The sequence below is a fragment of the Bombus fervidus genome, chromosome 8, assembly GCF_041682495.2.
Source record: "Bombus fervidus isolate BK054 chromosome 8, iyBomFerv1, whole genome shotgun sequence".
Taxonomy (NCBI): domain Eukaryota; kingdom Metazoa; phylum Arthropoda; class Insecta; order Hymenoptera; family Apidae; genus Bombus; species Bombus fervidus.
This window is the reverse complement of record NC_091524.1, coordinates 1,302,501-1,316,897: the sequence shown is the minus strand read 5'-3', so window position 1 is coordinate 1,316,897 and position 14,397 is coordinate 1,302,501. Positions and strand designations below refer to the sequence as shown.

General features: G+C 47.6%; 1 protein-coding gene across 1 annotated transcript in view; it reads right to left on the bottom strand.

Annotated features, from left to right (window-relative positions):
• The window catches only part of Ds (dachsous cadherin-related 1), a 212,839-nt gene that overhangs the window by 195,240 nt on the left and 3,202 nt on the right, over positions 1–14,397 (bottom strand). Inside the window, exon 1 of the mRNA XM_072008318.1 lies at positions 14,020–14,397. This exon is cut by the window's right edge and continues 3,202 nt beyond it. Coding sequence (XP_071864419.1) covers positions 14,020–14,397 — 378 coding nt within the window. The remainder of the gene's footprint in view (positions 1–14,019) is intronic.

Below are 14,397 nucleotides of genomic sequence, written 5' to 3'. Positions count from 1 at the left end.
GTTACCTCGCCCTCGAGGCTAAAACGTTCCCGCGAACGCAGCTGCGTCTACGCGACTCGGCTCGGTTCGGTCCGAGATTCGTGCGAAACGAGAAAATCCAAGCAATTCTCTTGAATATTAACATCCCTTGAGTAACGTGACGTCTCGTTGGAGAGCGTGAAAAGATAGGAGACGCGTAGAGAAAAAAGCGTAGAGACGCGGTCGACTAGCTCATGGTCGCCAGAGAAAGGAGGAACGAAAGTCGAGCGTGCGAGGAGAATAAAACAATAATTCGTATAGCTCGGACTCTCGCGGGATAATTTATGTCGCTGCGGTAAAATTAACGCGATTAGGCAGAGCGTGGTAAGCGGACGGTCTGTTGAATGCAGCGTACATCCCATTCGGGATCGGCGGCTAAGACTGTATGATAAATAACACGGGGCCCATATGTTACATGCCGTGTACAAACGAAACACATGTGCGGATCGTAAAGGAGAAGATGTCGGACGGGTTAGAGAGAAAGGGAGGAAAAGAGAAGGGGCGAGGAGGGTGATAGGGGGGCCGATGTGAGTAACGAATATCTGATAGCGAATCCTCGGCATTTCCAACGTATTCCTCGGGTCTGGAGAACGAATGCGGGCCTCTCTCGACAACGCGGGGTCCCCCGCACGTTCGCCAACCGATGTCACGGTATTCTTACCCACGCACTCGTCCCTGACCACTAGCGCTACGCTCCTGAGGCGTGCTTCGAGTATCCTCCAACGTACCCCGTCAAAAACTTTCCAATTTCTCCCCCAATCTCCTCGAAATCGCAGTCTCTCAGAGCTTAGTGTCTCACGCCGCATCGTGTCGTTAACGCGAGAGGAAAGAATCGATCAAGGAAATTCACGGATGCGTTTGCTTTTCCCTGTACTTTCGCTTGCTCGTCGACTTGATCGATGACGGATGATTCCTATTAACGCGAGTAACCGCAGTTCGTAGCTTCTTAGAGCCGTATGAGAAGGGAACGTAAAGAGACAAGAAGATCGAAAACGACCACTAACTTAGTCGGTCGAGCTACCGCTGAGTATTAATAATTCATACTTCAATGTCAACACCGTTTTTAATTCTCGTATCTCCCCCCATAATTTCGGGTTAACGTTTCACTTTTATCGAGCAGCTTTTACATCGCACGGTTTTATATACAGCGAAGTATTATAACGTCAAAAGCGTGTAATCAAATTTTGAAGCCTGGCGACGTGAAAAAATGGAATCTCGTTTTTATTTCACACGGCCGAATCTTCGGCAGACGAATTCGAAGATGCGTGCACCAAAATATTTATTTTCCTCTATCACCGGTATCGTACGGTATGCTTCTTTTCACGGAAAATTATCTCGGTTGTCTCATTGTCAGCGATGTTCTTTACAAGAAAATTAACGCGTAAGTTTGGAAGCGATAAGAATTTTGAAAGAAGCCTGGTCGGAGAAGCACGAATTCGAAGAAACACGTGCCATAATGAAGTATTCCTTTCGTCAGCATTTGGTTACGGGGCGTCGGCGGCAGTACGGCGGCGGTGTTGTTCACATTCGAGGCCGTACGCGCGATGCAACAAGCGGGAAAGAGACAAGGAGAGAAAGGTAGACAGGCCGAGTGACTTTCAGTTCGGGTTACACGAGTTGGAAACGGTATGCGCGTAGCTGCTTCATTCACGCGACGCACACTCTTGCCTCTCGCATCGGCAATCGAGAATCGACGACAAGAACGCGCTCAACGACTACGAGACAGATTCGCGCGTTCGGAATCCTTTCGAAATTCCAGCGTCCCTGCAATCTTTCATCAAAGTTTTGCCAACTACGTGAAAAACGAAACGCCTTGCTACTACTGTAATTAGTATATACATGTAGTAATTAGAATTACTATATATTATTGGTCGATAGTGGCATTGACCGACCTTCTATAACGGGACAAATCCACACACGGGATACGTAAATACGCTCTGACACTGTAACGATTTATGTACAGGAAGATTCTTCCGAGCGAGTAATTCCGAATTTTTCCAGGAATTTCGAAGGAAAGAAACTGTGCAGCTCTAAAGCAATCTACTTCTGACCACTCGTTTCAGAGGACTGTGTCCGAGTAACGGAGGGTCGAGTTACACCTTGACCACACAATGACTGTTGGCTGTTGGTTGCTCCCCGCCACGAGAAGCGTGTGACTTAAGGCCATCGATCCGAGATATAATCGAGAAGGAGCAACGATCCTAGAGAAAGCGGCGCGTTCGCGCGGATGTTTCGGAGAAAAATATTTTAATAACAACTGACGATCCAGCCCCGTTCCACGGGTTCTAGTTTTCTCGAAAGGGTTTTTTCAACATACCAAGAATACCGAATCGCGTGCCGTTACGCGCGCACACGCGACACTACTCGCGCCGTATTATTGAAAACTATTTAAATAAAAATATCGTTTCGAAAGGGGTACTACCAGTTACTTACCCGTCTTACCGGTTTACAAATACTGACGCGCGTCAAGTTTGATCGAACCGCGAATATTATGCGTGACGTATATGGTGTTCGATATATACGCACGCACGGATACATACTCAAAGGAGGTGACGTACACGCGCGGACATCGTGAACCAAGTCCGCTACAAAGTGTACATCGAGCGACAGGTGGTCCCTCGATCCCTTCTTCTCCAAAGATTTTGCCGAGCTTGTTCCTTCACCATAAAATTCCTCGTGTCGAACAAAGGGAGCAAAGGGACGGACGAAGACAAAGAGGGAAAGTACGACGCAACGACGGCAGCACGGAACTACGTCTGAAAATTGGCCGGCTAATCTTTCGATTCTCTCGAAACGGTAAACGGTATCCCGCGCGTATCAAGATAATGTTCAGACAGGCGTAACAGGAAAGCATCGAAGAATAGCGGAGAGAGATGCCTCGCGATACATGCCTAAAATCAAGGAAGCCATGGGAAGAGAGAGAATGCTGCGAACATCGCCAGTTGCATTCCGACCTCTTGCAGAAACTGTATTCACGTTGCCAATATTACGGCCGGCAGCATCTACTGTCGGATCACTTCGAAAACTTCCTGGTTCTAAGCGTTCGTTCGCCCTGCATCGGAATCATACTTTCTCGATGTTTCCGATCGGCCGAATCGAAAATCATACCTTTTGCTTCCAACGTTTTTCGTATTTTTAATCAGATTTCAATCAACCGCGGGTATTCGGCGTTTGAGCGATGCAGCCGCGATGCGATTGTAGCGCATAACGCATATACGCCACGCGCGTACCTTATAAATCACAAGAATGTCGTATTACGTGTAACACGCTTTCGAGCGACGTCCTTCCAATTGTAATAGCGCGCGTGCTTATTCCAAAGATACGAATGCCATTTACATTGTGCGCAACTATCGCAACTTCGCCTACGAGAAGCTAACAGATCGTGGCAGATACGAGAGTGTGCGTGTGTAGATTAAACCGATTCCCGGGAAGGTATATAAGCCAACCAACCACCTGCTGTTAGTCTGATGCCCCTCACGACGTATCTTTCTCTCCATACCGCTTTCTTTTATTCTCTTTTCTACTGCACTTCCCTCCTCTTTCCGCTTCTCCTCCTCGCCGATCCATCGACTCTTCCTTCTATTCAAACGTATTACGGCATCGCGCGCGCGCGCGCGCGTGGTTTCTCATCCGGCGAATGGATCAGAGCTACATAGTTATGCAAGTCGAAAACTCTTTCAGGGACGCAGCAAGGTCGTTCAAACGACCCGCTCGACGATAATATCCGAATTGACCCCTTACGCAACCATATAAAATGTTCTTTATATTACGGCCAAAGACCGACTCGAAAGTTATCTCACGATAAATTCCATGATTCGTAGAAATACAAAATTCGAAGGTCGAACTTCGTTATCCCGATAATGACGAGTTACGCATTTTCAATAACAGCGATAAATATTGCAATTCGATAGTTTTATACTGCTTAACTGAAACGGTCGTAATAGATAGCCGGACGGTGAAAATATAGGAAGAAAGGGAAGAGAAAAGGAACGAACGCTACCTATGAAATAACGTAGAAGGAGAGGGCAAAAGCGTTGAATTAGCTACCGCTGGGTCTACCATATTTTTCTTTCTGTTTGGCTGAGATCGCTGAGCCGTTCAATTGCACAGAGCAGAAGACGGAGAGAGAGAGAGAGAGAGAGAGAGAGAGAGAGAGAGAGAGAGAGAGAGATCTAAGGATGATGCAACGTAATAACGCGACCACTCCGCTACGCGACGCACTTCGATTTTACCGAATTAATTAGAAGCAGGTGGCTAATCGATCGTTACCTTGTTCGACATTACCAGCTTTCGTGGCAGATCGTCGGTCGATAAGAAGAGAAAGGAAACCGAGTAAGCGGAATGAAATCGGACAGACGAACGGACAGGGAAGGAACTCGTTCGATCGAGTGCACCTAAGGATGAACGCGATCGAGTGGACTGACCTCCATGATAACTTTTCGACGATATCTCTCTTTCTCCGGAGCGGAAACCTCCAATGCCTGCAGTGGCCGGGGAACGCGGAAATGCATCGGTTCGCTAAGAGTAAGCGGTCAACGGTATATAGGCAGCCGTTGATTGAACGTCCACTTAATTAAAAGTCGACCTCGCCCCTGGCATTCGTTTCATCGCCGATTAGTTGCTCGTTTTTGTCTACCGAAACGGAAAACAACTTTGTCCTACCGATTATCAACGCCTCCGACAAAATTTCACGCGTCCTTTCTCGCACCCTCTCTCCAATGAGCTCGACGGACGGAACTCCCTCGGTTTTCGTCTTTTCGAGACAACGTTCGAACAGCGGCACGGAATATCGCGATTCGAACCAAGACGCATCCTGGTGATTGATTCGCGAACAACAGAAATCGGCGACGACTGGTTCGACTAACATTAAGCCTGCTGCTCTTCGTTCCCCTCGCTCGGAAATTTATCTGACTGTTAAATTTATTACAGCAAACCAATTACAACATACGCATACACATGTACACATAAATACGACTGGGACGCGCGTTACGTGATCGATAATTCACCGGTTATTCGTTATCGAGCGAATATAAATTTGCCGAGAAACGAAAAAAAAACCGGCTCCCGATGTTTCTACACTAGTTAGCTGATCCAGGACGATCGGTGTATCGTCAGGCTCGAATCGAAACTGTGAATGCTCGCACGATGTCTCGTTGATTGGTAATCGTTCTAATTAAAAGTGTACCTCCGGAGCTGTGCGTTGTCCTCGTTTGCACTTGGTTCGCCTACTCAGCGATTTGAAACGTTCAAAGTGGTCACGGTATTCTGGTTGTTCTATCAGGCCACTAACGACATAATCAGAACGCCTTAGGCGCTTATAAATTAGCTATGCCGAGTTCGTGGATTACCCTTTTCATCGGCTGGAAAGCTTCTTACATCTACCGCGGGTATGATCGACGAAATCCGTTAATACATGCGCCTATATACCGTTGTCCGCTAATACGACGCTTCGCTCCCCGCTGCTTTAATCGAATCTGCTCGAATCCAAGTGAATGGCCACGTTGCATGTACTTACACCGCGTACGATTCATCGCGTGAGAATGAACAACGAATATTTTATATCATTTTATATTATTCAAACGGGAAATAAAACAAGCCTTTTGGCATATAAGATAATAAAGTAGGGAAAGGTATTAACACATATATGTATGAGATATCAGAATAAAAATAAATTAAAGTATACATTTCAGCGAGTGTTTTAGGCAGACTAAGGTTAGCCCAAATAGATCTATCTTTGCATGAAACGAGTTGATATCATCTAGCATACGATTAAAACAATTAAATTAACTACAAGTTGTACGATGTTGATTAGTATTTTTAAATTATTGTTATATTATATATAGTATTTATAATTATTTTTAAATTATTTTTTTATTTCCAAGATATTCTAAAGGAACATTAAGAGAGAACTGCCGAATGATATTAGAACGGGGAATAATATTACTTGACTATTTTACTCATTCAAATTTTCAAATTCAAATATTACTCTTTTTTTGCTAAGAGCCTATAATTCAAGTTATTGAGAATTTTGCCATGATTATGAAAGAATAACGGCATAGGTCTACCATCATATCTGGCCGCTACTAGAGAATTTATGCTAGAATTTTTTCTATGTCATTTACGTGTGAAAAACAACAACAACAGCGAAACCAAATGAGACAACATATTTTAAAATTGGCCTGACTAGTTGACAGTATAGAGTCTAGTATAGATCATAAGAGTATTAATATGGCAAAAATATTTGGAAACTCTATAAATAAGATCGAAAGATTTATAACTACGGGAGATTAATACTCTTATAATGTGCCATAAATGTCAAATGAGATGTAAAGATAATGTCTAGGTCCTTAAAACTGCTTAGAGTGGATAAAGAAATACCATTTATAGTGTAGTTATATTTGTGACTATTTTTCTTACGACTATTCCAAGTATGTACGCGGAATAGTGGTTACGAACGACGCGATTTTGAACAACGTCGAATTGCTGCTAGCTATTTTACGCAAGAAAGGAGGCAAATCGCGTGGTGTAGTAAACGCGAATGGGAAGATACTCGCGCACGGAAGGAAAAGGCTCGCAAATCGATCATATACAAGTAACAGAGACTCGATCTCGAAGTAGATACATAGTACAAACGATTCCAGGAAACGTAGTAGACACGTTACGCTATAATTATCCAGCGTGAAAGTAAATTCATAAGCCATTACGCTTACGCCGACAAAGCGAAGAATTCGCGACTCGACACCAACGTCTGGCGAGAAAATAAAAAATTTCATACGTATTCACCCGGTAGCCGGCAGACCGATACAGACCTGTTTTCGCATAACCAACGGCACATTCATGCCGGACGCGAATGTGAATTAATAAACAATTAACTTGTCAGCTGCTCCTTAATCTTATGTAATCTAATAAAATAAACCGCTCGCTCCGACGTTAGCACTCGGAGACGTTTGTCCGCTTTGGACAAAATGACGCGACTACAAGAACGAACGATGTCGAAGTTCGATCGTGATATGGCCAAAAATCGATCGTCGCGTCGCTCGTATGAAATATCTAGCAGATAAGTGGATACTTGGGTTACATTCAAAGAATTTCCCAGAGTTTTGGCGTGTCCGTCGCGTACGCAAACCTTTTTCACGTCGGCTCTGTATCCGGACGTCGTTCGAAAGAATCGATAAGGCGAGTTATCGAAGATCGTATCGATGGAACGGCGTAACGACGAATTCCGTGGAAGGGAAGCGATGATTAAAAAAGTCGGAGAAGAAGGAGGCAAGGAAGGCGGCAAGAGAGATGATTGGTGCAGAGTGAGAAGAGAGGCGCGGATCCTATCGGAAAGTAATTACCGGGCCGGTCGTGCGGTCGTAATTAATCAAATTCCGCGTAGGGATGACGCGACGAAAACGAATCGGCCTCAGGCCAGGAGAATCCATTAGCGAAACACGCGTGTCTCGTGCGTATTATTTCGCGCAGCTACACGCTCCAAGAAGCGAACCATCGAACGAACAAACGAACCAGCGTACCAACGAATCGACCAAAGAACGAAACAGCCAACCAACCAACCAACCACCAACCACCTATCGAACGCGAAGTTGCTGCTGCATTAGCCCGACATTACCTTCCACGTGACGCACGATCCTTCGATGTTGCACCTTGCCCGGCTAATTGTGCGAGCCACTCTCCCGTTCAGCAGGAGAACCGTGACGGATCGGCGGGTCAATCGAGGTCGTCACTCGGCCTATCTCACCGACTGCCTCCTCCGCCGCCAATCTACGCTCTCGCTTTCCTACGGATTTTCTCAAGCCTTTTCAAACACGGAAGAATTACCAAGCGACCGCTTATCTAGAGTCTCGACTCGTTAATGCTTCGTACCCTGCGACTCTGTCCACGAAACCTAGTGCCTTCTAACCGCAACAGCTTTTCTACCTTTTTCCTTTGTGATGCATTCGACTTTAAACGCGAGACGCCGATCCAACGAAGAAAATATCTAGGACAGGCATACTTGTGAGTAAAATTACGCGTTCTATCACCCATCGATGGTAAAATTAAACCAAGATCAATTAGACATCGTTTTTACCCCTGTCACGACATTCCACGTATAATTCGCTAGCTTTATAGGTTAACGTCGATTGACTAGCACACAAGCTAGCACGATTCTATCACACAGAGAAAACTGTCGTATAGCATGCATACGCACACTTTTCCAATGTTGCTGGCAGTCGCGTGAACAAGTTGTCTCTCCATCTCCATCTCTGAATAGCGAGTCGAGCGCGTGTGCACTTTCCCGGTGCAATGGTCGCACCAAGTGCATTGGAAAGTGCGGCTCGCACGCTCGTTCCCCTCCCTTCCTACCCCTTTTGACGTTTGGTTACCTGGCTTATAGTTGGCACCGATCTGCCTACCGAGCGTTCGCTTTCTCTCCGGACGCCTTGATGCATATATCTACAAGTATATACGCACTTATACTCGACTTCCCTTTCGTCTCGTGCTCGTTTCTCCATCGTTTCGTTAATCGTGGAAGAAACGTGACCGACAGCCTGCGGCTTTCTGATCGAGGCCGACCGATCGATCGGATTTCTCGTTCGAACGCGGGGATCACGAAAATTCGACCGGTCGGCAAATCGTAATTGCACGTGGAAAAAAGAAAAAATTTCGTTCAAAGCAACGTTCGTGTTTCCGCGTGAAGACATTCAGAGGAGTTTTAAAAAAAAAAATTACGATAACGATCCCCGAGTAAAGTTCAATCAGCCTTTCCTTCTACGCTCAACGAAGTTGTATGTTCGCCGTACACGCTTTGGCATGCAGCACGAAATCCAAGGTACAGAATCGTCGTCGCCGATATCGCTCTCTGAATCGACAATCAAAAGCTGCGTGTGCAGTTATGCGCCACGAACCAACGCGTACCACCTCCATCGAGCACGATAGTCCCGAGGGAAAAACCAGTCATCGTCGGAGAAAGCAACATTTCTCGCGACTGTAAAACGTCACGCGATAGCGTCTTATTGAATCATCTTTAGCCGGTTGAACGTTACAACAGGTATTGCGTCGTATTATCACGTCGTCCTGTAGAGTCTTCGAAAAACGCATGAAATAGGTCAGTTCGGTGAAAATCCTTAAATCGATGAAAAGTCGCGAGACGCTTACACGATGCGCGATATCCACCGAAAAAAAGATAAGGAAGATGCGTCGACGGCAAAAACAGTGGTGTCGCATCCGATAAATCGCGTAGGTAAACAATGCTGACAGGATCGCATTTGAGGAATCCGAAAACGAACAAGGCGACGATTTTACCTCTGAGCCACGTACGATGTCCTACAATCGAAAAAAGCACACGAGCAACTAGAGTATCAAAGGGCACGTGCATAGTACATACATACACACATACACACATACACACACACACACACACATACATACATACATACATACGTACATACGGAGAAGCCGATGCAGACTCGCGATGGGGGATTCGTCATCGTATTCATCGGTATGCGACTTGCACTTCGTAGCCGTTCTTGTTAAGCTACAAAACACCGTAAGGCAGCTCCTGCGAGAATCTGTTTGCTCGATGGAAACCGCGAGGACAAACGGTCGCGCGCGATCGTCTCGTAGCTCACCACCCACTAACAGAGGAAGAGAACGTTGAGTAATCCAGGAACATACGAGAAACTTGATAACCAACATGCTCGTTTCTCCGAGCTCGTTCCATTCGCAGCTACGAGAAAATAACTACGATGTCCCAGCGATCTCGTTTCCCGTTGTCACACGATTAACCCACGATTCCCGTTCTTCTTCTCGATCGATTCCCGATCTCGTCCTCCGCGCAGATTCTCGGTCGTTACCACGCCGACGACTTTCTAACGTCCTGAAGCTACGCGATCCGCGAAGGTAACCATCGTGTTTTCATTCGGTGAGAGGTAAAGCATTTTCTCGACGGCTCCGATCTCTATTATTCCCGAAACGGAGTCGAAGAATGGCATGCAGAGAAAACCTTGGTGGCACGGTTACGCGCCAGTTACGCAATTTCACGAGATGGGAGAAAAATCGAAAGCGAAGAAAATGCGTGACGAGGAGCGAACGGCGGCGGAAAGATATCCAGCGTATTTGCTAGTGGCGAGTACGCGTGACACCAGATTTGTATAGTATAGAGCAAGAGGAAACGTTCGCGTGCATGGCGTCCACGGCGCGGCGCGGCGTCGCTTCGCCCAGTGAAACGGCAATTAAAAGAGCGAGAAAAAGAAAGAAGCACGCTTATGATTGGATACAATCCTAAACGACGAGGAATAAAAGGAGCAAAAGAGAAGAACCGTGTCGTTGTTCATAGCGCGGCGAAGTAGAAGCGCTCGGAGTATAGAACCGCGATCGCAATGTAGCGCGATGTGAGAGCGAGAGCAGCCGCATGCGGTGGCTGCACCGACCGGTGCACGCGAATGCATATACATATATCTCTGCCTCGTCGTTGCACTCGGGAATGCGGTCTATAGCGCGTAGGATCGAGAGCGGACGAGTGAGCAGAGCGCGGTCAGAGAAACAAGAAGAAAGACGACGACGTCGGACAGAGAGACGAGGAAAGAGCGAGAAGAGCCGGCGGACGCGGACGATGGAGTGCGCGGGCGCGGACGCAAACGCGAAACATTCTGAGGCGAAGAAAAGAGAAGAGAAGAGAAGAGAAGTGAAAAGAAGAGAAGGAGACAGAGGAGAGCGTGCACGGCAGTCGTAAACGGCAACAATTGCTGCGGGCGTTGCCACTCGAAAGCTCGAGTGCCTAATGCCAGATGTCAGACGGTGGTTAGAGTCATTACGGTCATCACTTTGTACCGCGATACACGATGTATACCGGCCGACCGATGCACCGTCGTCGTGCGCGCATCTTTTACCTCTAGAAACGCGATCCATCCGCCGATGCAACTTGGCCATCTTCCCGATCGCCCTATCCTAACTTCCCCTTTACAGACCAGTCGTGCCGTTTTCGTTCACCCATCGATCCTCCGAGTCGCGTGGCTCTCTCTCACCCACGAAAAATGTTGAAACGCGGTACAACGGTATAATCCTGCTGGCCAGTATTTCCCTTCTCGTCCGTCCTTGAAAAAAAAAGACTGGACGCAAAGTCGGACAAAAGGATCCGCGGTTTAATGATCCTCGGTTGCCAGTTAGGACGGATAATGGAAGGCTTGCAGGAAGATGAATCGGACCCGTGACCTGCCACGTAGTATAGAAAGACAGATACTCGGCCGATGGATGCGAATAGTTTTGCGCACGAACGCGCACAGTCTCTCGTACGAGCGTAGCGCCTATTTACGCGCGTGCAAACGCAAGCGGAGAAAGGGTCAAGCTCGCCGAACCGATACGGTGGAATCCAACAGTTTGGAATCGTAGCGGGGCGCTAATAGTATCGAGACAATTTAAACGGAGAGAGGAGAATCGTTCCCCTCTCCGTTGGGGAAGACGAACGGAAAGGGGTGAATTGCGTGTGGGAAACGCGAATGGATTCGATTCGCGGCATCGGTGGGGTTCTTTCAAAACCCGTTTTCGAGCTACATAGGGAGAACGTACATACGCGTATACATATGTATGTATGTATGTATATACATATGTATGTATATATATATGTCTGGTCTCTCCTCGCTGTTCGAACCGAGTAGAGAAACAAGACAAACATGGGATAGAGAGGAAAGGTGAAACATGCGAGGTTACGAGAAGGAACAAACGAGAGAAAAGAAGGCGAAGAACCAAAGGGGTGGAGCTGGTACGAAAGGGGATGGAGCGAAAAGAAGCGGCCGGTTCGGGTTCGAAAGACGGGTGGGAGAGGCCGACGAAAAATCTATAATTATAATAATTACAGTTGAGCGGGCAACAATTATAAATCATCATTGAACTAGGCAACGAAACACCGATAAAATATATATCGTACGAAAGTTTGGTGCAGACGTTAAGATCGGGTCGTGATGCGTACACGTGTATCCGGCCGCCTACCGAATACGTCCGTGTACACAGTACAGTAGTGTACACACGGTCTACCACCCAATTGAAAAACGTAGGGGTATATTCCTCTCAATTTCCATTGGCATTCGGCATTTGGTGCGCACCGGCATGAGCATTCACCGCTTCTCCCTTGAATGCGGATGACAATCCGATCGAAGAAAAAAGAAGGCACTAGTTTCGCTCAGTCAGATGGACGGCCGTTTGTGAGAAGGAGGAGATCGAGGGAAGGATTTTTCTCCTCTTTTTATTCCCTTTCTCTTCCCTTCTTGCCACAATGCCGTAGCTTCCTGCCCTTCTTTATCGCTCCTATTCCTCCGTTTCTCTATCGTTCATGTTTCTCGTATCCACACGGCCAACACGGATCATGAACTTTATGAATGACAGACGCTTCGTCGCAGCACCAACAGCGGCACCGGTACCGATTATCTCGCCGCGGTCTTGCAGATCTCGAAGCGTTGCAAACGCGATCGCTCGCGTTTATCGCGTAAAGAGTCGTCACGTTCGATGTTTGACGCGTAAAATTTGCAGTAGAACGTAGGAGATACAAATGCTCAGTGATTTCGATCAAGCGGAAGGAATGGGTTGATTACCTGTAGCGATCCTTGGTTAAACAAATCGCAGAAGCGCGTAACAATTTCGTTATCTTAGGCAAACAAAAATATACATATAGTATTACTTTCGGCGATTACGCCAAATGTAAGACGATCGTCCTTAAAAAAGGTCAACAGATAAGGCGTGCGCTCGCGTCCGTAGCCGCCCTCGACCTTTCGTGAGCGATCAAGCGCGTAATCCGTTTCGTGGCCACGGCACGTCGTCGATTCGTCTTAAATTTCAGAAACGCACGACGAGCTCGCACCTCGCGAATGTCCGATAGCCCGAGCTAGTTTACCTGCATCGAGGGTCTAGAATGGGATCGTTTCTCGGTTGTTTGGAGCGCGCGCGCGTGTTACGCTAGCTTCGAAGATCGGCAATTGCACACCGTGCAGGTATACCGATCGCGAAGACGCTCTGCTCGTAAAGCAACCTCGGTGTCGAGAGCAACTTGTTCTTGGCCTAACACCGCTTCGGGGAAGAGCATCTCGCCGCTGCCACAAAGAAAACTCTCGCAACAGGTTTCCCTGCGCAAGTGGAACGCGTCCCTGGCACGTGTGTTCTTCGAGCATTCGCCGTTGCCAGCAGCCACTACTAGCCGCTACTAGCCGCTACTAGGATCGTCGAGCAACGCGTACTTTTCGAACTCCCTCTCGATATTCGTACAATACGCGAGCCTTTTCTCATTCATCTTCTCACGTTTCTTCGTCGTGCTGGTACGCATATTCTTTGTGTGGCTCACAGTGGCAAACGTACAATAGGACGCGCATTGCATGCCAATAAACGTGCACGCGGGTTTATTTCGGTTCCGTGGCATCGTCCGACAGTTTGGAACCGCGAAACGTCGATCACGATAGCGCCCACGCAAGCGTCCAGCGTCGAACGAAGAACATCGATCGATCGCGTATCGTTGAGAATATTTTCTATCCGATATACACGGTTCCCCGTTAATTGCTAGAAGGCGACAAAGAAAACCTTTCATGCGCGGCGCGATTCCAATTACGAGTTTCCCAGCGTAAAGTGAATACGTGGCTTGCGGCGCGACCAGTGCCGCGCGCTGCCCTTTCGGCCGGTTCGCACATTTACCACAAACCTTTTGCAACATAGTGGCAACTTCGCGCCGAGAAGCAACTTTACGCAAAACGTTCAGTCGACTTGTGCAACGATTAAACAACACACGAACCTATTGGGAATCGCGTGGCTTTCACCGATCGGAGACACGCTGCGCCATTTGACGCTATCAATTCGCATGGTATGTTTCGCGCGGGAATTCGTCGTCGATCGGTGTCGACGCGATGACAGATCAATTATCCTGCCGAACGATCAACGGTGCATACTACGTAAGTAAATATACGGCGATATTTACGATATCGCCGAAGGTTACGTAACGCCATGCGATTCGTGCAAACGAACGAACAAAGAGGGTTCACTTACCTTGAGAAAGCAGGAGCCAACGGGCATATCCTCCGATACGGTCGCGTTATACAGCGGCTTCTCGAAGATGGGCTCATTGTCGTTGAGGTCATGGACGGTAACACGCACTGTCGCGCTGCTACTTAACGGCGGACGACCCGAGTCGGTGGCGATCACCACTAAAATCGGCGCAGGGTCGGCTTCACAGTCAACGTGAGTCCGCGTTGATATCAAACCGGACGTTTCGTCGATAACGAACCACGTGGAATTGAGAAGAGAATACTTGATGGCGGAGTTGGCACCTTCGTCGAGATCCGTGGCCGTTACCTTCAAAACCGGAGTACCCGGTTCCGAGGCCTCCAACAGATGGGCCTCGTACCTTTCCCGGCCGAATTTCGG